At 39.1% G+C, this 23,181-nt stretch overlaps 3 protein-coding genes across 3 annotated transcripts; 1 reads left to right on the forward strand and 2 right to left on the reverse strand.

The window, feature by feature from the left end:
* Nucleotides 1–7,949: 7,949 nt before the first annotated feature.
* snap47 (synaptosome associated protein 47) lies at nucleotides 7,950–15,044 on the reverse strand. Its single transcript, XM_058641973.1, has 5 exons — nucleotides 14,851–15,044; nucleotides 14,209–14,730; nucleotides 13,049–13,563; nucleotides 12,638–12,762; nucleotides 7,950–9,952 (listed from the first exon to the last, which is right to left on the reverse strand). Exons 2-5 carry the CDS (start codon nucleotides 14,703–14,705, stop codon nucleotides 9,806–9,808), a joined length of 1,284 nt encoding a protein of 427 aa, XP_058497956.1. The 5' UTR covers nucleotides 14,706–14,730; nucleotides 14,851–15,044; the 3' UTR covers nucleotides 7,950–9,805.
* An 80-nt stretch (nucleotides 15,045–15,124) lies between these two features.
* jmjd4 (jumonji domain containing 4) lies at nucleotides 15,125–17,450 on the forward strand. The gene is made up of 6 exons (XM_058641962.1): nucleotides 15,125–15,766; nucleotides 15,856–16,021; nucleotides 16,109–16,234; nucleotides 16,319–16,586; nucleotides 16,738–16,884; nucleotides 16,988–17,450. The coding sequence occupies exons 1-6, from the start codon at nucleotides 15,514–15,516 to the stop codon at nucleotides 17,318–17,320; spliced, it is 1,293 nt and encodes a 430-aa protein (XP_058497945.1). The 5' UTR covers nucleotides 15,125–15,513; the 3' UTR covers nucleotides 17,321–17,450.
* A 148-nt stretch (nucleotides 17,451–17,598) lies between these two features.
* Nucleotides 17,599–21,564, reverse strand: iba57 (iron-sulfur cluster assembly factor IBA57). The gene is made up of 3 exons (XM_058643229.1): nucleotides 21,062–21,564; nucleotides 19,785–20,134; nucleotides 17,599–18,113 (listed from the first exon to the last, which is right to left on the reverse strand). Exons 1-3 carry the CDS (start codon nucleotides 21,421–21,423, stop codon nucleotides 17,731–17,733), a joined length of 1,095 nt encoding a protein of 364 aa, XP_058499212.1. The 5' UTR covers nucleotides 21,424–21,564; the 3' UTR covers nucleotides 17,599–17,730.
* Nucleotides 21,565–23,181: the final 1,617 nt, after the last annotated feature.

Consider the following 23,181-nt stretch of genomic DNA (forward strand, 5'->3'; position numbering starts at 1 on the left):
TGGGAAAATTAAACTTTTCAATCAAATGGCAGGAATTAGGGGTATCATTTATTCATCTCTTTCTGGATAAATAGGAAGTGCCAAGGACAGTAAGTGGGCACACAAGAGCTGGTTGAGCAGCCAAGTATTCAAGTGTAAAGGTTTGCAATAGAGAACAGCTTCAGCAGTGACCGCATACAGCTATACTAATCCTCAAGGGAAAACTTGATTCAGTCAGTCACCACTTGCACTGATAAAATAAGCTAAACTTTGTTGCACAGTAAATCAAGTAGGCTTAGAACACTACCCAATGTTTTAATTACACGGCTGTTACATAGTTTGGTAAGTATTTTGGATTTTACAGGACATGGACGTGGCGGCCACTTTCCTGCTTTCCTGGAGGCAGCAGCAAACCTGTAATAGAGCCATCACATGGACTCTATACTGTTTACTCCAACAAGCAGAAAACATTTTATCATAATGACCCAGAAGATAAAGTTGTATCTAGCTTAAAGATGACTCACAGCTGAGGAATGGTAACTTCTCCAAATACTGGTGGAAGCAGCAAGGTGCATGACATCCTCCACAACAGTGGGGAGCTGGTTGAGGAGCCAGGTATTCAGTATTGTGGAGGTAGTGTGCATTGAGCATGGTAATGTAATCCATGTAGGTGTAGCTTCACTCCACTCCACGCTATTACATAACACAGGCTGTGTCAAAAAGGATGATGACCGTTATTTCACCATCACAATCTTTTACATTTAAAACAAGTGTCTGGAATCAAAACCTTAACTTTGTTTTCAACCCAAATGTCTTGCAGTTAGCATGTGGATACATTTATTGTGAACTGTTTTGATGAAGGACAAAATACACTGCACTGTGAAGTCAAAGCCTAAAACCGCCGTATAACTGCATTGTTCCAGACAATCTCAAACGTCAGATCCAGTCTTAGTTGATTGCTTTTGGGACAAAGTCGGGCTCCTTCTCAGAAGAAAAGAACGCAAATATTCAATGTTTCTGACTCTCAAAACATTGGTCTACCACAGGTGCAAGTTTTCCATACCAATTAACAAGTGCTCCACCCACAAATTTTCCATCAAAATAAACTGGGTACACATAAAAAACGCACATTAAAATGGGAGTGATTGTCTTTGATATTCAATGCTTTAATTGAAACCAGGCAGCAGAATTACAGAGCTGTTTTGACGGCTCCAGGTTTCCATCAGTAAAAGGGGATTCCTGAGTGATATCCTGAGGAACACTAGATTTCCTTTTAGAGGAAAACCAAACAGGGTAACACGTCATTGTTTTGCATTGGCTTCATGGTTAATCGGCATTACAGCTTTTTTTTGGTACCTGTAATGGACTCTGGGTCAAAGGTTCATACTCCTCCTGTCTGCTACTCACACATTCTGCGTACAAGTTCAGTAAGTACCTCACATATGGCAGGGCTGGGTAAACATCTGGTAATCTTTGTCTCAGCTTCTCAATAGCTCACCAGGCTATGGTCTAGCTCTGTGTACTCAATCTTCTCCAGTTACATAGTTTCTGGCTGCTCCCCTGAGGTTACGTGGACAAACCATTTGGGATTGCGGAAGGAGTTTCCACAAAATAGGTGTTGTCCAAAAATTCTTTGCAGTTATGGAAATAAACCCAAAAAAAGAGAAAGTGATATAGAGATGGAGAAGAATTGAAAAGAAGCCTATGGGAAGGCATTTAAAGCAGGACTTCTATTCATTTTGTTGACAATGTTTCATCTCCAAACTGTGATGGATTGAAAGAATTTAGGCAGCAAAATCTATCAATGGTCATTCATGTTAGTAAATACAAATACTTTAAAAGGATCATTTGTTTTAGTTGCATTAAATAAGACAAGGCGTGGATGGATGGATTACTGGAGTCGGAGCATTACAGAGGTTTCACTTTATTTCTAAATTAAGACCATTCTCTGGCCAAAGGTGGTTACAATTATTCTTTCCGTTTGTGGTTGTATTGACTTCACAGACGATGGTATTTGGCTGGCGACTTCCTTTTGGAAGAACTTAAAAGTACACGTCACAATAATTTGAACATGAATTTGACGGTTGACGCCCTCATCACAAACCCAATCTGTTGTTGTGGCCTGGTTTTACCCACTTCATCAAACTGCTCTCTGCCTTGTGTTGAAGCAAACTCATAACCAATTAGGTCCATTCATTCATTTACATTCATAAACTGGTGCATCTGGACAATTACTTCACATGGCCCACCGTCAAGGCTGCTCTTACCATACTGGCAGGGAGCCATACAAGGCTGCTGGCCCAGGCTCCTTTTTCCCAAGTTCCACCCAGACGCTGCGTGCGCCGTCATCCTGCTGAAATGTAAACCCCAGATTCAGCTGTGTTTGTTATGGTTGTGCCGGCCCTTGGTGAACATACAATGCTGTCACAACGTAGCTATAACAGCAGGGCAATATTTCAACAATCTGTTTGGTCAGCTGCAATTGCATCACTAGGTGGTCAAACACATAAGTTTGCTGGAATGATAATTAGGATTATTTTGCAGGCACTCTTACCAAGGGTCCTAGACTCTGCTCTTATGTCCTAACACACCTCAACATTCACTACAGAGGTTTAAGTCAAGTGCTTTTAAGTATGTTTTCACAGTGTCTGAACTTGACCCCACTGGACTATGTTCACAGGAGCATCAACATTACTGTTTGTGCTGGGGATACTCTCATAACAGCAAGGCCAGCTATGCTACCATGTCTCTTTTAATCAACTGGCTTTAATATAAACAATAGTTTAGACTGAGCACTAGTGTTGCCCTTGAGATCACTAGCCTGCTGCAGCGCTAATGGCTATTTACTTTCTAAAGAAAATGAGTAACCAAGAAAGTCTATATTTATCCTGAAATGACCCAATTGTCAACCCATCTAGGTGAGGGGGGGGCACATCCTCAACTTTAATCAAACTGCTGCCCTGCAGGCTGCACGCAAGCACAGCAACCTTTGTGTGATTCATTTTTTTCCTGTCCTCTTGTCAGCTCGTGCGACCCAGAGTCACTATAAAATAGTAGACTTCAACAGGATTTAATGTTAATATATAAATCCATAGAATGCCTGTGACTGGTTGGGGGTCTATGCAGTGTGGCATCAGTCGGGTGGGTAATTTATTGTGGGAGCTAAGTGTTTCCATTTGCAGTAAGAGCCACTAAAAACAGACTCGCTGAAAGTTTCTGGGGGGCCCACTTGTAAAAGTAGTGATGCGGTGTATGCTGGCTCACGGCCTGACAACCTGTTTGGGGAACTGTATAGATGGTGTTTTAATGAATACATAATCCAGTCATCACAAAAAGGACTCCTCACACTTGCCAAAAATGCAGCTTCTTATTTACTTTGCCCAGAAAAGTGGTATGCATTTGCTGCTAGATACTGTTATGGGGCTTTTTTTTAGTTATCTATATTTGAAAAGATCAAAGCGGAGAGCAGCCATTTAATTTTAATTGCAATATGATCTAAACATAATGTAAAAAAGAATTCAAGAGTAAAATTAACTTAGGTAAAATAAAATGAACTTAACGTATTTATGTGGCACACATAACTAAAAACAAATGCATTTATATGTGTAGTATGTAATTCATCGTAGTATTTCACATAATGTAGATATAATAAAGACTCCTGCACTTAAAGTACAAATGTTATGATGCTATGAATTTGTATAGTTAATTAATTAAATCTCACCAGTAGCAACTTACTACTGCCCTCTACTGAATCCAACAAGCCCACATTAATAATTATTATTACATTCACCTTGTTTTTCATGGTATATTTTACTCTGGGTTCTATAAGGTGCTGACAGTAAACCCTGTGTTTTGGCTGGTGGGTGAGGGAGCCTTTTTTATATGACGACATCTGACTGAGTATAACATATTAGGGTAAACAACCTATGTAATATGAATGGAATTATGTTTTTTTTTTATTTCTTAACCTCATTTTTATTTACTTTAATACTAACTACTGTATCTATTACATTAGCAGGTAATACATTAGTTATTTGCAAGAAAGGCAAGCACTTTCACAGATTTCAGGTAGGTTGTAATGAGGGATTATACCTGGAGTTCATTTGAGAATACTACTACTGAATAAAACTAGAGCCAAGTTTGGTTTGGCTGCCTGTCTGTTAACTCTGTTGCACAGAAATGAAAAAAGATTTGTAAAACAAATGCCAGAGAATCAAAGTGTGCTTCATAAACCAAGGAAAACATAATAATTGCAATAGCACATGATATCATCAAACAGCTTGGCATCTGGTAAAGTACCGAGAACATTTATGGTTTGATAAAAGCAAAAAGATATCTGAAACCAGACCATATCTGTGCAAAAGTGCATTTGCATTCACGGCAAAATGAAATAAACGCCACAAATTTACAAGGAAACATCTGTAACATTCATCTTTCACTATGACAAAACAAAATGTCACCACATTGATAGCCAGAGAGAAGATGATGCTGCTGACGCTGCGTGTCAGTACAATTTCTGTTGGAGAATACACATACACCCCCCCGGTTGGACTCAGGAACGTTCCTTCCAGGAACGCTTTCTCCCAGTTCTAACATTAACCAACAGGCCTTGTTTCCTGAAACCAGAGACTCCCTCAGCAAAAGGAAACCCAGCAACACCTGCACGAGTAAGAGGCCGGCCAGGACATGAGTCAAACATCAGGCCATTAGACTCACACGATGTACTAGTGGAGTAGAAGTGTTCTTTACTATATTTTCAGTTGATAACAAATTGAAAGCAAACTACTTGAAAATGTCATTGCTGCTGTAATAACATGTAAAATGACATATATACTTATATACTATTACTATCTGAAGTATATAAATGCTTCAAATAGTCACAGACAAACTCCAGCCTGTTTGTAACTGCATCACATGGCTCCATAGTTTATAACACTGTCCAAACTACATGTGCCCTCACAGCCCACAATCATGGGCTGTTTTTTTTCTCAGGAAGAGTTGACAGATTGGCCATCAATGGAGACACGCTCCTTGAATGAGAGTGCTCACCACAGAACTATCAAGTAAACAGACTTGAAAGTCAAGGCCAGCAAAATCCCTTGTGTCTCCATACTATCCGTTAGGAAGGCAAAGCCGGATCTCATGCATCTGTGGTCAGACAAGACCGCCACCACTTCCTCATATTGCAAGACTGCTTTAAAACCATGCCAGTGTGTGTACTCAATTTCCCTAACCTTTTTTAAGGGCTGGAATTCACATAACCATGTGGTGTGCTTCTGGAGTTTGGGACTTCCACAATCTCACTATTTATCACTCAAATCAACAAAAATATACGGTCCAAAATGAAAAAAAAAAGTTCAGCTGTGCTGGAAGAGCTTTTCATAATGTCATAGACATCCTTTCTGTGTTATCATGTGTTTGTGCTTCTAGTCTCCATCTCTCATGGTGGGCTGTGTTAAACAGAAGTGATAAGTTCATGCTAACTGGGCCCAGACTGTTGAGTGAAGCTGTCGGACTTCTTTCAAACCCCTCAGTGTTAAACATCATCCTGATTCAACCACTTGCCAAATCAAATGTGATCCACTGTTGACATTGAGGAATCGGGCTGAAAACAGGGTGGTCAGCTGACGCCAACGGTCTTGATGCCAGTGTACAAGTGTATAAAGAGCCACTTCCCCATTCTCCACAACAGCCTGCAGAGCAGCTGAAACATTAATTAACAACAGTTTCTAATTTGCAATAAGTCACTCACATGATATTCGACTGCCTGGTTAGAATTCAGATGATTTGCTTCACCTGCTTACAAACAACTACAAACCAAAACAATAAATTCAAAGACACTTTAAAGAGCTTGAGGAATAAGAAAGTCTGGAAATAATTATGTGTGTGTGTTTGTAAGCACACCTTAATCTACTGTTAATGTTGACCACTCACTCACTCTCTCACTCATCTTCTACCACTTTATCCTCCCCATGAGGGTATTAAATGCATAATATTGTACAAAGTATTTCCCATGTATAGAAATTGAAACAAATTTGCCTGAAACCTGTTGTGAAAAATTACTTTAAACCAAAAAAAATAGCTTAAACTGCAAAGAATCAGACTTTTACTTAACCATAGCACATCACGTGAAAGGACCTGACCTTTGAACGGTAACAAGTGTCAAAATGATCACAATTTAAAGGATGGGTGTGGATGTGGTTTAGAGCCCAAAGAAAAAATATGTTGTATAAGTATGTTTTTACATAACAAAAAATAAAACGTTCAAATACAAACAAATGTCTGTTGCATTTAAACCACTATCAAATGAGTCCACACACAATGCTGATTAAGCCCATCAGCTCCACGTGACTGTATTTTTCAGTATATTAGTATATACCTCATGTCACCCAGCAACATTCCTGTGCTGCACACAGAAAGATAGTCGTTTTATGCAAAGACAGATAAAGGCAACAGCAACATTATTGTAGTAAAAGGAAAGAATTCTACTGCTCAAAGAACACGGTCTTGTCAGCAGTTTGACAGGACAAACACTTCCTGCACTGCTGGTGTATACACACAAACACTCCCTCAGACAGGTCTGATATTGCTTAGCAGAGCTAATTTTCAGATTAAGGACTAAGCATACAAATAATGTTTAATTGTTTCTATTCACAAGGACCAAACGGGGACAGAAAAACAACAACAACAAAAGAAGGTTTGTGTTCTCTGCATGCTTTGTCATTTGATGGTACTGTGAACATGCTTGTTTGAGCTCATTTTAAAATATTTAGGAAATACTGTCATTACTCACTGTTAGAAGAGTCAGGAAGCTTTAAGACTCTGGCTCTGTCCTGTGGTTAGCTGAGCGATGAAGACATAGACAACCTGTCTTGATCCATGTGAAGCAAGGAAGCAGGCCTATCCTTCAGCAATAGGTCCACCTGCACTGAAGCAGTGGGACAATGTCCAAAGCACTCCAGAGGCTTCTTAAAACAAACAAACAAACAAAACAAACAAACGCCTTGTTTTCCCACACTACTGGCTGTCTTTTCTGTCCTGGTTGAGCAAGTGGTAAAAAACAAACAAAAAACAAAAAACAAAAAAAACGAGCTAGCTAGCAATAGCATACAGAGTCCACACATGGCTATGGTGTTTGTGCTAATTTAGCAACATTAGTACTGACTGAAAAACAAACAAACACCAAACGTGCTTTAATTCTCATTCGGCAAAGTATAGTGTTAGGCTCTCAATTTAAGTTAGACTGGGTTCAGGGTTAACCATATAAGCAAAGCTTGTCATTTCAGTTTTTCACCTTTGTTTCTTATAGGGTTGCCAGGTCTGTGAGACAACCCAACCCACAACCCCCTCCCGGGTTTTTGTTGAGTTTTCCCTCACTTTTTGCTCTAGAGACTAAAAGGCCCTTGGAGGCAAACTGTGTTCAGGATGTTGGGCTTGATAAATAAAGGTGAGTTGACTTTGACAATAAACACATTTACCATTGTGTACCTGCCTTTGATGCAGTTATCCAAAAAAATTATTCTAAAATGGTCTTTTATAATTAGACAAATCATATTATCATAAATAAAGTAATGTAAAAGTAATGAAAATATAGTCGTTGATGCAGTCATCTTCCTCTTTTCCTCTTACACCCTGACGTGAAGTTGGTATCATGTGCATTTGTTCACCGATGAGCCAAAGTGGTTTTGATTTAACATGAGGTGAACACATAACCTTCCATTAACTACAGTAAATACATAAGATGTAGAAGAGTTTAATGTGTAAGTGCTATTCGTCATTATTTTAGCATGAATAATCAAACTACAAGTCTTCTGCAAATCATTACACCATCTTTTATCACAAACTATATATTATTAGTTTTAATGCTAATGATATCCTATCTGATAAGTAAGAATTCCTTATGTGTACTATAAGAAAGATGCAGAAGTACTACCTCAGAGTCAAACTCAATCATTTAGTTGTGTCCAGTGTTAAAATTAATTTGTATAATCAGCAGAAAGAAGCATCTCTAAACAGTAAAAATACAATTTTTTTTTCAAACAGAATAAAGGTTAAATAAATATATAATATACAATATAACCGCAAACAAATTTACAGTGATAACACGCCACAGTGAAATTACAGTGTTACAGTATATCAGCTCTTTACAGAAAATACAGATAGCGAATAGCTGCAGAATAGCGTCAGTCTTAAGCAAGTCATATACAGTAGATATTAGCATGTTTAAAAGTATGTATATTTAAAAAAAGAACACACAGAGAGGAAAGCTTTCTGCTTTCTGCAAAAGGCCCATGTGTTTATAATAAGAAGAGGACATTTCCAATCAATACAGTACAAAGCAGTAATATTGAGACATGCAACACTACGACAATGTGTTAAATGTATGTCTGAGGAATAAGTGGCCCCATCACACCTAGGAGGGTCAAATCATCAGGACAGGAATATTCTTAGCAAGTAAAGATGGTAATCTATCACTGACTCCTTTGTGCACATATTAGGTTGGCCCATTATTACCTCCAGCAGGATTCCTCAAAAACTACAAAACCTTTTTGTGGAGGGGCAGGACATGACACAAGGACAAACCTATGATTTTAGAGATGACCAAATGCAGTGTGGACACAGAAACCTTCTTTGTATCGTTTGACATTGTAATATAGGGCATTCAATGTGTTCAAAGTGGCATGTGGAGGTATGTGCCTATGGATCACTTTCTTTGACAATAATTTGATTCTTTTTTTACTGTTCACTGTCTGTTTTGTCAGTCTTGTATATCACACCTATTAAAAAGCATGCAGTTTCTTTTGAATTAGTTGCAGTTATATTTATGTCTTCTTTTTTTGCTTTCTAATGTCCGTTTTACTCTTAATTGACGTTGCAATTAATGTTTCCGCCTCGGTCTGTAAATGGTGTACTCTGTTGTATGTCCTCTCATGCACTGTGAATTCATGCTATTGCCCCGGATCAAATACAGGTGCCATGATCAACCAAAGGCAGTCAATAATGCACCAATATGGATCCCTCACTGTCTTTCCACCACAATTATTGTCAGTAAGAGTAAGTAAGTAGGCCATTAGGCCATTAGTACTACTTCCATCAATGGCTGAGTTATTTCTCCTCAATGGCAATCAGGTTCGTATTAGCATTACAGAACTAACACCTACTGGAAATATTTGGCCCACACTGACCTCTCCAGAAAACAATGATTCAAGATGTGATTAAATACAGGATGTTGTTTTGATATTGAATTCCCTTAAAGTAAGAAAATAAGGAAAAATGTGCTTTCAAGATGTCAGTTGTTAAGCTGACAGCATCCAAACAAAATTTTACAATAACAATGGTAGACACTGCTGCCAAGGGCTGCAGGCCACACATTCAAAGTGCAGATCACAGACACACCTTTCATTAGAATGCCTGATTTTTCGCAGTCACACATGTTTGAATTCAATTCCACAACATGATAAACAACAAAACAGGGTTTGAACAAAAGGATTAACTTATGACATCGAGAAAGAATCCCATTAATCACTAAACACTTCTTTTTTTTTTAAACAAACAAAGAAAAAGCATTAAGAAATGCTTACCTCCTTATTATTTTTAAATTCATAATCCTACTAAAAATAGTTAAAACAGATGAGCAAATTTTAAGGATTTTAGTGTTTATCTGTTTTAAGTGTGCCATCTCATGCAATGCCAAAAAAATAAATTAATCTAAACTACTTTTGAGCATATATAAATCCTGACTGCTGTTTCCCAGTGTTCTCAAAATGCAATAGAGCATTTCCCAGTAGGGACATATTGACCAAATGCATCAGCTGGCCTGTCAGATCTATAGCAGTCTTTTCATACGGCAGGTGTGCTTCTCTATGTGCATGGTGGCTCTGTCAGTGGAGCTGGTCAGGACGTCCAGGACTTCATCCTGCCGTTCCAGCTCTGTCTCTGCCTCCAGGGCAAGGTTCTTCAGCTGCATCAGCATCTGCACGGATATGTACACACAACCAAATAAGTGCACACATTTGGAGAACATGCATTACACTTGTTTGTTTATGCAATTATCCACCAGCCCCCAGTGAACAAGAACAACAAAGAAGCAAGACTATGTTAAAACCCGCACAAAGCTGTTGAGCGGTTGCAGGGCGAGACATGTTGGCCATATATGGAAGGTTGTAAAGATCGGGTCAGGGATTTAGAGACTGAGTGTGTTAATGAATGAAATTGAGAAAGAGGATTAGCTGAGAGTGATCTTCTCATTGTGTTTGAAAATAATAGGTCAGAGTAGATCAGAAGACAATGTTTCAAATCAAAACTAACCATAACAGCAATAACAGCTGATCATTCCGTGGATACAGAATAATAATATTTTATTACGCAGTAAAGGAAACTTGAGAATATACTCAGAATGTCTTGGCTAGTCTTTTGGGATCATTGATATCACACTATATTGTTTATATGCTGTTTTCAGGTGGTTTATTGCTGCAACTACATCTTAATGGTCAAACAATTGTGTATGTTATGGTTGATGGGAAAACTTAAATGTACTGTCATGTGCCAAGCAAAACCTAATAAACACTCACTCCAAACCCCACCACCATGGTTTCTAAACTAATATTATGTTATGCTACATATGCTCTGTCTCTCACACAGACACGCTTGCACTCCCACTGACATTATGTCAGTTTTCACTGGACGTTACGTGTGGACATTGCAAGCGAGCACACAAATGGCTCCAGACAGCAGTTTAAAAAACAGATAGTATGTCAATACACACTAAGGAACAGCTGCATTCACTCACTCAGGTCTGTGACTTTACACTTTCTACTGGGAAAGTATAACCGAATTTGAGTTTTTGTGTGTCATAGAAAAAGTCAGAAAATGAATATTTTTAGCTGCAGCATATACAATGGCAAATGGAATTATGTCATGTAACCCACAAAATTAAACATTTACCCACAAAAACCCACAAAATTAAACATTTAGGCTACAGCTAATAGAAAAATATATGAGCTAAAATTCCTTCTGTCATGGGCAAGAGTGAGGTAGTTTCAGGACTGTGATAATAGACATGCATTACATGAAAAAGAAAAAAACTGTATCATTCTTATATGTGAACCCGTTTGTTCCATTTAAGAGTTGGAATTTCCATCTTCAAACATCAATGATTGTATAAAATCATTGGACAAAGGAGAACATGTGCAAAAGCACTTAGGATAAGACAATAAATTGAGTGACCCAAGTACACGTTTTCTCTACTGTCAATACTAATCTTGACATGTAATACATAAAGAGAAGGGTGTGCGTAAAAATGTGTTATTAACTAAAAATTACAGCCTTTGACGTCTGAGCCAGTATCAGCTGAAGACAATATATGTCAGAGTATTTGTATGACTGGCCTAATGCTGTTAGTACTTAGATAAATTTGTTTGAAAAATGATTGTACATGCAAAAACAACAGTGAGCTACTGATAATTAACTAAATTCTAAATATAAAGTGTTAACTATGAGATAAACTATGAAAATAAAGATAAGCCAAATGCCCAGTATTTCTCAGGCATAGTGTATGCCAATCAAATGGGTACCGGTTGGTTTCAGCATGTAATAGCTTTTCCTCTTTGTTTTGGAATTATTTGCTTTTGTTTAGCAAACAAAATCTGTCTTTTTCATTGCTGTTAATCATGTCATGGTCATTTATTACGCAGTTGTTTTATCATGTTGGCTTTTTTGTGAGCACAAATGTCTCACACTAACATAAATGCTGACTGCCTTACTGATAAATCGGCAGGCTCAATATATGAGGCCAAATTTGCTTTTACTGTATACTAGTGTCTGCTCATATGTTGACCAGTTACCAACAAGAAAGCAGAGACATATTTTAATTTTAAGAAGTAGTGTCAGTGTTAAGTATGTTGCCCACTATGGGACACAGATTAATAAATGTTCAACAACTGCTCATCACACATCTTGGTCACATTTCAACTATTACTAATATGACACTTTTCATTTATTGTTAATGCAAGCCAGTCACTAGCAGGACACTGGCATATCAGGCTAATTTAGACTACGGTCATTCTTTCAATAATCTAAAAACATGTGATGCGTAAGTACAAGATATACCAAAAAAAAAAACACAGTAGCCTTCTTAAGGTTTAACACTAAATATATCTTATTCTAAGCAACCTGTTATAGTGTGTGCTCTGTGTTTCTCTCTCTCACACATAAAACAATGTCTGAATCATAGGTCTGAGTTTGCGTCACTGTATAGGTCTTGCCACCACAGACCATGTCTGTAACGGTTCTCACTGTTGCAAGGTTCTGAATGGAAAGATGTTGCACAGTCTGAGCAAGTTGACCATGTTTCTTTTCCTCTCTTAAAACCAGGATGGACTTTGGTTTGTGGTCTCACCAAATAACATTTTAAACACACAGGATAAAAAATAAAAATCATTATGATGAACTGTGGCTTGGAATGGAACGATCAAAATACATGTTACTATAACAGCTGCCAAGACAATCTGTTGCCTGTACACACAGACATGACATTTGTATTACCTACCTTGAATATACAAATATGAAAAAAATAAATAAAAAAATCTAAATGTAACAGTAGTGCAAGTCATTCAGTCACATAGGCAATGGAAGTTTTACTTGTCCAACTGGAACTCACCTGTTTAAGTTCCTGGGCCTCAGCCTGACTGACAGATGGTTGGAGGACATGCACGTGCAGCTGGGACAGCTCTCCTGCTGGGACCTCCAGTGGGAGCTCTGTCTCTTGGCACCTCTGTGACAAACCTGACTCCATGGGTGGAGATGGTGAAAAAGTGCAGAGTGCATATGTTGTTTATCAGGAAACCAGACAGTAAACTCAAAACAGAACAACTGAGGCAATCAGGGTGAAGTGACTCATCAAAATACATGTCTAATACACCAATAGCCATGTCCAAAGTTGTGTGGATGAAGTGTTTTTAAAGGTGGCTACATGCTTGAAAAAATACAGATGTGGAAAAGTAGAGCTTTACTGCCACTCAGTGTTCAAATGTATTATAGACATGGAAACAAAAGCAGTTCTCCCCATTACCTTCATCCCAGTTAGTCCCTTCTCTGTCACATGGAGATGAAGCTGGAGTTCCCTTGAAAGCAATGTATTCCCTTGTAAACTCCATCTTCTTTTTATATTGCATCCCCAACAGTGACAATGCTTCTGGCATCTTGGCAGACAGGAATCTGTAGCATATGTCTGGCTTCCCAATAAAGCGCTGTCTGACAGCAATTTCATAAGGACTCTTGACCCTGATTTCGTCTATCTCATTTCGTTCAAAGCGATGAAGGAGCTGGCAATTTCTGTCCCGCACCTCCAGTGAGGACACCAGCACTACCAAGCATCCTGGTTTCAAGTCAGAGTCTTCCCCTTTCGACATGACAGCAGGGATACTTGCAATCACCTTATTTCTAACAGACTCCCTGCCAGCTGAAGCAGCAGCAGAAGCAGATGCTGCAGCTCTTGCAGCATCTTCAGCCTTGGCTTCTTGATGGGTCCTCCAGGGGAGTTTACCAAAAGGCCACCAGGGGGGACACTCCAGCTGTGACAAAAGTCTGCAACAGAGTAGACAAACACCAGGAGAACTTGTAAGACGGTTTGCTGTTGTAACCTTAAAAATTGTTTTTATTTATTTAATCTTTCCTTAACCAGGTGAGTCATTTCAGAATCAATTCTCATTTGCAATGATGGCTTGGCCAATAGGAAGCATAAGAGGCAGAAAGTATCAACAAAAAAGAAAATGATGTGTAAAAAATACACAGACATATATTAAAAAGTGGCTAAAAGCAAGTGCAACGTTCTCTGACTATCAGCTGATCAGCTGTTGACCAAAGGAGGTATGGGCTTTGGGGGTCAGGAGAAAAATGAAGTTGCTAGAACGAAGACAGCGAGTGGTGTTGAATATTGAGAAGTGACTATAGATATGAAGGGGTTTTCCCCAATGAAATGTACAGAAACAAGCGAGTCTGTCTGTGAGAATGGCGTGAGGGCTAGTTCACAGGGGAATACAGGCAGCAATGGTGAGTGTTAAATGCAGCCCCAGTCATTAAGTGGATGGCAGCGTGGTAAATAACATCCAGTTTGTGAAGGACAGTTTTTTTTTAACATGAGTTGTGTTGTTTTAACATGCAAAATGGACAAGACTACAAATAAAGAAGAAATTGCTTAATTATTCTGTTAGTAAATATGCAGATAAGTACTTATCAGCCACGCCCAGGTCAGAGTCAATATTCTCAAGTCCCTGCATCATATTATCAAACTGCTCTCCTTGGTGGCTGAGGACTCTGCCGGTGTCCTCCAGTCGTCTCTGGGCTCCTGCCATCAGGCTGATCAGCTCTCTGCCTTTAGAAGGCTGAGACTCAGCACCGTGGGCCTCTGAGCTGGGGGACAGCAGGCGTTCCCTCCAGAAATGTTCCAACACATTATATACCACCACTCTGTTGGGCTTCAGGGAACCAAACCAGTGTTTCACGTTGCCCTCTTCAAGAACGGTGAGAGTGCTGAAAATGAAGCTGGACGACTCCATCTTGATCTCCATGATACGGGAGAGGCGGAAGCTAATAAGACTCTCTTTACTCTGGTTGGAGACGAAGCGCACAATGGTCCTGGTGAGGGAGAGGGTGCCATTTTCCCATCGTTTCTCACTGTTTATGTAATAGGAGCCGGGCCAGCTGTGGATAGGATGGTCCCGGCTCATTATGGAAGTAGGCACACAGATTCACCTGGAAGAGGGACAAAAGACGTGTGACAACGGCAACATGCACACACTGTTACAGTTTTAATCTATTATTACACCGTAAGGACAACGTTGTGGGAGTTAACTGTAGTCGGAGTGAACATACTTCTTCTTCTTCACAGCATATATAAAGAGTCGGACAGCTTCGGGTTTCTATCCAACTGGCCGCTTGACAAGAGTAATATAATATAATAACAGTTATAATGTAATTCGTTAATTCTTGGTAAATTATATTCGTCCCAAACCAAATTAATCGACATTATCTCGTCGGGCTCAGCATTACGTTACCCATGGTCTTCTCAGTAAAAACAGTGATGTTTACAACGGAAGTTACGTCACAGTAGTGCGGTAGTGTTTACTGTCCGACATGAAAATGCTGCTGTCAGTAAAAAAAAAAAAAAGGCTACAACGGCAAGGTTGATTAAAATATAAAAATAAGTATTGTTAGCATTTATAGCTTATCAATAAAGGTAAGATATGGAGCATAGTTTAAGAGTTGACAAAGATAAATACAAGCAATTTTGAAAAATAGTGTTTTATTGGTGTCGTTGAGGAACTGTAACCCGTAGTGTTTGGAATAGTCTGCACCGATGTGATATCAAGATATGAAAATCACACATTTTAGCACAATGTATTTGTTCTAACGTAAACACGGTGTTAAGATTAACGGCGAATGTGATAGGAAGCCAAGCTTTCCTCACCGTTTCATGCTGTCCAGGCACTGACAGCTAAGCTTGCTAACAGGCTAGCCGAGCTGTTGTTTAGAATTATGGACAGGGATGCGTACCGCAACTGCTGCAGCCTCGTCAAAATACCAAGACAGTCGTATGAACAGTTTTGGTCATCACATTTTGTGGATTACATCGACAAGGAGCTGAGCTATTCTAAATTTTTTAAGAAATACTTGCTTCCCAATCACCCATGCATGTTTTCGAGAAGGTTCACAGAGGACTGGAAGTGTAGAAAACAGTGGGTGACTGAAGAAGGAAAGCCTAATTTCCAGAAATTGCTACAAGAGTTTGGTAATTAAACTCACTACCAACACGTCAATTATTAAATAGCATGCTGCAGTGACTGCCATGTACCCTAATGCATGTCTTTTCCATTACAGATGAGACTCCTGTTCCTGTTGCAAACTGCAATGCTAAGGAGTATAATGCAAATCCTAAACAAGTTATGCCTTTCAAAGAATTTATACACTACTGGAAGGAATATATCCAGAATGGGCACTCATCACCTAAAGGATGTCTCTATCTTAAAGACTGGCACATGTCAAGGTATATGTCAACATAATTTGCCTTTTTGTGAATGTTGTTGTTGTTGTTGTTTTATTTATATGTAACAAATGTTATTATATTCCACAGGGACTACCCAGAACATAATGTTTACACCACCCCAGTCTTCTTTTCTTCAGACTGGCTTAATGAATATTGGGATACACTTGAAGTAGATGACTATCGCTTTGTCTACATGGGGCCTAAAGGTTCATGGTATGAAAATTCAACAAAATAATGACAATAAGTATGATTATAGCATTGTTTATCACAAAATCAAACTTATCTTTTCATCACCAGGACCCCATTCCACACTGATGTGTTCCGCTCCTACAGTTGGTCGGCAAACATCTGTGGCAGGAAGAAATGGCTCTTATATCCCCCAGGTCAGGAGGAATTTCTGCAAGACACTCACGGCAACCTCCCATATGATGTAACATCATCAGAGCTTCAAGACACAGGCCTTTTTCCTCACTTTGAAGAAGCCTGTCAACCTCTTGAGATCATTCAAGAGGCAGGTGAAATCATTTTTGTGCCAAGTGGGTGGCACCATCAAGTTTATAATCTGGTAAGAACAGCACTGGCAAAAGTGTTTGTACTATAGAGGCAGAGCAAAATGAGAAGCGATTATCATATATATACATATATTGTGCGTATATGTCATTTATCACATATAGTAAGAGTGTACTTTTTTTACCATTATGAATTTTGTTTTGCAGGAGGACACTATCTCTATTAATCACAACTGGTTAAATGGCTGCAACATTGACATAATGTGGCAGTTCCTTCAGAACGAGCTGTCTTCTGTTCAGAAAGAGATAGATGAGTGGAGAAACACTATGGACTCGTGGCATCAGCACTGCCAGGTACTTGACATATAAGATTGTTCTATATTTTTCAGGTTGCCCAAGAATGCCTGACTGCATATAATATATAGAAGATTTGACAGATAATTATGTTCCTTTTCAGGTCATCATGAAAGCCTGCTCTGGTATCAATTATTGTGAATTTGCTTCGTTCCTAAAAATCATTTCTGACAACCGAATGGCTTTCCTGAATGCTTGCTCGGGGGATTCCTCCGATTACCCACGTCATCTCTCAGAGGTGTTCACCACACTTGGACCTTACCATGCTGCCTTTGATCTACAGAGAGTAGCTCATGTACTTGAATGCCTCCTCTGCAACGAAGACTTTAAGCGGCTTGATCATTCAACACTGGCACTGCAGCCAGAAACAATGTTACAGCAAATTCGGGACACCATTCAATCCACAAGAGGGCAGCATCTCCTTTATCAGGAGTAAGACGTTTTGTGGCTCGTCACCTTTATAAAGCTTGAATGTAAAGTGCCAATGTGTTTGGGATGAGATGAGTTGCAATCTTAGAAATGTTGCTTGTAAACATTAAAGTTAAAGGAATCTAATTATATTTAAAAAAAAAAAAAGAAAGTTCATTGTTTTTTTTATCTTGTTGCATTTGAATTTTATTCAACTACCACCAATACCATATGGCAGTTAGCACATCATGTTGTAAGTGCCGCACTAGAGGTTTATATCTTAATAATATTTTAGAAATAAGGAAAATCACTCAAATTATGTTTTATTGTAATGAAAACATACAAGTATACATTTGTGCCACACAGTGTTTAAGCAATAACAAAAACTGTACTTCTGGGATCTATCAAATATGGCACATGTCACTTTCTTTAGTTCATTTACACATCTTTAGGCCACCAGTCAGGCACAGAGACCTCAAGTGTTACCGTGGTGTCCTTAGAAGATTTGACTGTCAACACATCTTTGGCATGAGCCATGCGGATTAGGCTAAGACCCAGGTCTCCAACCCCTGCTCGGTACTTCCCAGCTGGCTTGCCTGCCTGCGTTTGTAGCGCAGCTCCTTCCTCGAGGTCATGAACTGGAGAGGAGAAGTGCACTGGCATCAGGCGTTTCCGAATCACCCCGGTGTGATGAGTTCTGGCTGTGAGCTCTTGGCCAATGTAACAGCCTTTGCTAAAACTGATGCCCTGCATGTAGACAAGATTTGATTCTAGTGGCAGTGCAACCCCAGGAGGAAGGTCCTTGACTCCTTCAGGAAGTCCTAGACAACAATGACAGCAGAACAAACAAAACTTGTCACAAAATATCATTCGCAAATGCTCAGACTAGGGCTGTCAAAAGATACATTTTCTTGCCTTCATCATCTCTCAGCAGAGCTGCACCTAAATGTATTCGTTTATTTAACTTCCTGACTAAGCAATCAATGAAGTACACATGGACAAAATTGTTGGTACCCTTCTGTTGAAGAAAAGAAAAACCCACAATGGTCACAGAAATAACTTGAAACTGACAAAAGTAATAATACGTGAAAATGTATTCAAAATTCATTTTGAATTATGGTTGAACAGAATTATTTTAAACAACAAAATAATGAAAATATTAATATTTTATTTCACAATATTTTGATGTAATCACTGAAATCAAGTGATTCCTGTAACTCTCACTGAGACTTCTGCACCTGTTTGAAAGGAATTTTCACCCATTCTTCGTGAGTAAACTGCTCCAGCTGTCTGAGGTTTGAAGAGTGTCTTCTCCACATTGCATGTTTGAGCTCCTTCCACAGATGTTCAATAGGATTTAAATCGGGGCTCATAGAAGGACGCCAGAATAGTTCAATGTTTTGTTCATAACCATTACTGGGTGTTTTTAACTGTGTGTTTTGGGTCATCATCCTGTTGGAGAACAGAGAGTGCGACTGAGACCAAGCTTTCCGACACTGGGCAGCACATTTCTCTCCAGAATGCCTTGATAGTCTTGAGATTTCATTGTACCCTGTACAGATTCAAGAAACCATGTGCGAGAAGCAGCAAAACAGCCCCAACACATAACCAAGCCTCCTCCATGTTTCACAGTAGGTTCAGTGTTCTTTTCTTTGTATGTTTCATTTTTGCGTCTGTGAACATAGAGCTGATGTAACTTGCTGAAAAGCTCCAGTTTTGTCTCATCTGTCCAAAGCACATTCTCCCGGAAGCTTTGTGGCTTGTCGTTATGCATTTTGGCAATTTCCAGTCTCGCTTTTTTATGATTTGCTTCCAACAGTGGTGTCCTCCTCAGTCGTCCACTTTGGCTCAAACAGTGACGGATGGTGCGATCTGACACTGATGTATCTTGACCTTGAAGATCACCTCTAATCTCTTAGGATATTGTTCTGGGCTATTTACAACTGTAGTCACAGGAACATCATGTCTCTTGGAGATGGTCTCATAGCCTTTACCTTTAACGTGCTTGTCTAGAATATATATTTTTTGATCTCCAAAGACAACTCTTTCCTTAATTTTCTGTGGTCCATATTCAGTTCAAATTATTTTCAATCTTTTCAAGGGGTACCACCATTTTTGTCCAGGCCAGTTTTATTGATGAACCATAACTCACAAGCAATGTCTGATTTTCATTAGTTAATTTCCATTACATTTTTATATATTATTATTACTTTTTGTCAGTGTCAAGGTATTTCAGTGACCATTGAGGTTTTTTTTTTCTTTAACGGGAGGGTACCAACAATTTTGTCCACATGTGTATGACACACAACAACCAACTCTCTCTCAGAGCAGCTCTGACACTCCACTGATGTGATTAATGCAATAAAAAATAATTAACAAAGTAAAAAAGATCTGCTTTTTGTCAATTATGTTTAACACGTAAATACTGACAGCCCTACTTCAGACAAATCCTTTTATTTAATTAAAGAGTAATGACTACGAACCAGTCTTACCTATTGCATAGCGATGTCTGTGATAGTCCTCTGTGTCACCTTTCTGACAAGATGAAATGATAACGCTGGGGTCCATGTGACTGTCCATCACCAATCTCCAGCCCATTTCCTGAATTCTGGGATCAGCTTCCCATACCAGAGCTTTTTCAGGGGAGGAAAGCTGAGGTTTACTCACCGCTTGGCCAGGGGTTTTTTGTGGGGGGAGCACCGCCCAAACAGAGAGTTCTGGACAGGGATTAATGCTGACATTTCTGCGAATCTTGTATACCTTCATGTGTCTTAAAATCAAGTCCTCAACGGCAGCATCACATTCAAGGAAAACGCCAGGTCCAGCATCAGCTTCTTTAAAACTGAAAGGAAAAACAAAAAGTTAAATGACTCAAATTACAATAAAACATAATACCATGCAAGGGGTTGCCCCCCAATTATTTTCACTGACTACTTCAACCTACAGTATGTGCCATTCATACATGATATCAGCAAAGTGTTTACATGTAAATTTTACAAAACCTGCAGTGTCACAAATCAGAATAGTATAAGATATATGGAAAAAAGTTATTTTGCATACAGTATACATCTAGTATTTTTTGTCAGGATGGCTTTAAATATTTTATGGTCTAAGCCACCAAAACTACTAAAAATAATTGTATTTATCTATTTCATAAGACAGGACTATAGAATATCTGACAATAGAATATTGTTTTGTTACTTTAAAAATAAAATACGAAGTTCTCTGATTTCAGATTCTTAAATGTGAATATTGTCTGGTTTCTTTTTAATTTATGCCAGTGAATTGCATATCTTTGAGGATGTTATTGCAAATGTAAACATTAGAGGATGTAATTTTGAGGTTCAGGAAACGGACACTACAGTTACCACCCTTTTCTGCACTTTCTGGAACAAATGACAAAAACAGGACACACTAAAGAGAGGACACACTTTGGAAGGCGATTATATAGAATTAGGAGGTCAACTTAATTGGATATCAAGAGTTTATACAATCGCCGTTTGTTTCAAACACGCGTTTCATTTGAGAACGCAACATGATCTGACAAAGTCAGTTTATTTTCTCTGTTCCACTGATTTTAGACTATATTCTACTTTTAAAAGGGAACTAATCTTGTGTAGTGCAGTCTTTGTAACCATGAAACCTCGCCACCAGTGCTGTGGGAACAGCTGCATTATAGAGATAAGCTGAGCATCCACGCCCTCGTGTTACTCATGATATGTACATGTATGTATATGCGTTGTGAAAAACACGATGACGTTTACTTTACCTGTACAGCATGATGTCATACAGTGTCCTCCCCTGAACGTTCAACATATGCGAGTACATGGCTCTAAGCGCAGGCTCCTCCAGTAACATCCTCATGTCATTGGTTATAATTCCCTGAAGAAAAGAGCAAGTGTCTTGGCCCTGGATTTTCAGCACGCTCCTGTGAGGGAGATGACAGCACACAAACTGTCCCGGGATATTTCTAGAGTCATTGCTGTACTTCTTGACACGGCTGCCCGCTGCTGCAGCTGGCACTTCAGAGAGAAATGTCACGCACAAACGACGACCGGCGCATTTCCTCGCGTAAACACCGAGACAGTCGCTGAACGCGAAAGCTCTTCTCGCGAGACACAACACGCGCATTTTGCACACTGTCCCGAGAGCGTGTTAAACTTGATATGAAGCGGTCACTGCGCGTATAAACATCAAAGGTCGGCTACGTTGCTAACACCTAGTTGTTGACATCAAATCCAACAGTTCCATTTTCTTCTTCTACACTTTCCGGCCGACTGCTGCCTGAATGCTGCCTCACACCGGTGTGGAGGCGGTACTTACACATTCAGTCACTGCAGGTCTATACCAGAAGAAAAAAGCTTTTTTCGTCTGAGAGCTACTTTGACAATATGAGAATGCCTTTTAACATTTATTCTCATAGCTTATTTCAAACCAAACAAACAGAATGAGCTTGTTTTGCCTGGACATTGACAAAATGTTGGTGGCCACAACTCACATTTTGCAATAAACATTAAAAAAAAATAAAAAATAGTCCTCAATTCACCCCATGTGCATTTTGTATTTCTGTATACATTACATTAATGCTGCCAAAACAAAACGTCAACATTTTTGGCTTATTCACTCCCCTTTATGCTGGAGTGTATCCACTTGGATTAACTCTTATGGAGTTATTTAAATGTTCATCTCAGAATCAGAATCAACTTTATTGGCCAAGTTTGTGCACACAAACAAGTCATTTGACTTGAACTTTTCAGTAGAAGATATACTATTAAAATATAAACCTAAAAAGTATAAGTTAGTGAGAATATGACAAGAATGTGTGAATGTGCGTAGTGCAGAGATGTCAATACGTTCAGTCAGATTGGACAAAAATATAAGCAGGTTCATGTTTGATTATTGAAACCTTTGGCGAGCTCATCGTTGGAGACCCCTGCACGTATGACATACGAAAATGTAGCACTTCATCATCTCCATCTCCCAAATTTTGAAAAGCGCTCTCTCATATGACAGTACATCATAGTGTACACCACAGACTCAAGTTCTCCACAGTGTTAACAGCAGCTTCCCTGTGCTTGCCTGTTATCCACTCATCAATCCACAGTGTCCCAGTCTGAGCCTTGTCAGGTTAATGTCATTTTGGCTTGACATTTTGACCCTGTTTTGATTGATGCAGTGATGCTTTGTATGTCCAGCAGGTGGCAGATTGCGCCACAAATTGCAAGGCTGTGAAAAGCCAGAACTGAAAAAATTAACACCGACAGTCTTGTGTAAAGTACCTAAAAGGGATACTTGAGTAAAAGTACAAGTATGTTACCAGAAAATGACTGTTACCAGAAGTTGAAGTCACTTTTTTTTATAACATTACTTAAGTAAAAGTCATACATGACATTTACTGTACTCAAGTATCAAAAGTCACATGTACCTAAGTTTTAGAAGTAAATGTATTAAAAAAGTGAGGATTGAGCCATGGGGGCTCAGTGGTAACCCCATGTTCATAAAATGACTACAGTATGTCTTTAGAGATTAAGGAAATATGTCAAATTAAAATGCTGCCTTCATGGATGTAATGGCACAGCCGGTATGTATTCATAATTTATGAAAGTTTTACATTTGTGGTCTTCAAATACTTGTTACTTTGGTGTTTAGGCCTGTAGTGCCACACTATAACACAGACTGTAGCATTTCTGTTGCCAGCAGAATTAGTCAAACACAAAGAGATGTGGTGGTCAAAAATGCGAAGCGTGGCTGAACCTAAAAGAGCTGTCAATGTCTCAAGACAGCTCTTTTAGGCTGAACCTAAAATAGCCCACATACAAACAAGGAGAACATGCAAACTCCCCAGGAAGGCCAGGACTGGAACATGAACCACAACCCTAAGGTGTGTTA

The sequence above is a fragment of the Solea solea genome, chromosome 1 (genome assembly GCF_958295425.1).
Source record: "Solea solea chromosome 1, fSolSol10.1, whole genome shotgun sequence".
Taxonomy (NCBI): domain Eukaryota; kingdom Metazoa; phylum Chordata; class Actinopteri; order Pleuronectiformes; family Soleidae; genus Solea; species Solea solea.

Excerpts from the sequence above, each read along its gene's own strand:
- iba57 (XM_058643229.1), bottom strand. The coding sequence starts at position 21,423 with ATGCGCGTGTTGTGTCTCGCGAGAAGAGCTTTCGCGTTCAGCGACTGT. Across the intron at positions 20,135-21,061 it reads TATGACATCATGCTGTACAG|TTTTAAAGAAGCTGATGCTG; the intron begins GTAAAGTAAACG and ends TTTTCCTTTCAG. Across the intron at positions 18,114-19,784 it reads CAGACATCGCTATGCAATAG|GACTTCCTGAAGGAGTCAAG; the intron begins GTAAGACTGGTT and ends ATTGTTGTCTAG.
- jmjd4 (XM_058641962.1), top strand. The coding sequence starts at position 15,514 with ATGGACAGGGATGCGTACCGCAACTGCTGCAGCCTCGTCAAAATACCA. Across the intron at positions 15,767-15,855 it reads GAAATTGCTACAAGAGTTTG|ATGAGACTCCTGTTCCTGTT; the intron begins GTAATTAAACTC and ends TTTCCATTACAG. Across the intron at positions 16,885-16,987 it reads CGTGGCATCAGCACTGCCAG|GTCATCATGAAAGCCTGCTC; the intron begins GTACTTGACATA and ends GTTCCTTTTCAG.
- snap47 (XM_058641973.1), bottom strand. The coding sequence starts at position 14,705 with ATGAGCCGGGACCATCCTATCCACAGCTGGCCCGGCTCCTATTACATA. Across the intron at positions 13,564-14,208 it reads GACCTGGGCGTGGCTGATAA|ACTTTTGTCACAGCTGGAGT; the intron begins GTACTTATCTGC and ends ACTCTGTTGCAG. Across the intron at positions 12,763-13,048 it reads AGGGACTAACTGGGATGAAG|GTTTGTCACAGAGGTGCCAA; the intron begins GTAATGGGGAGA and ends CCATGGAGTCAG.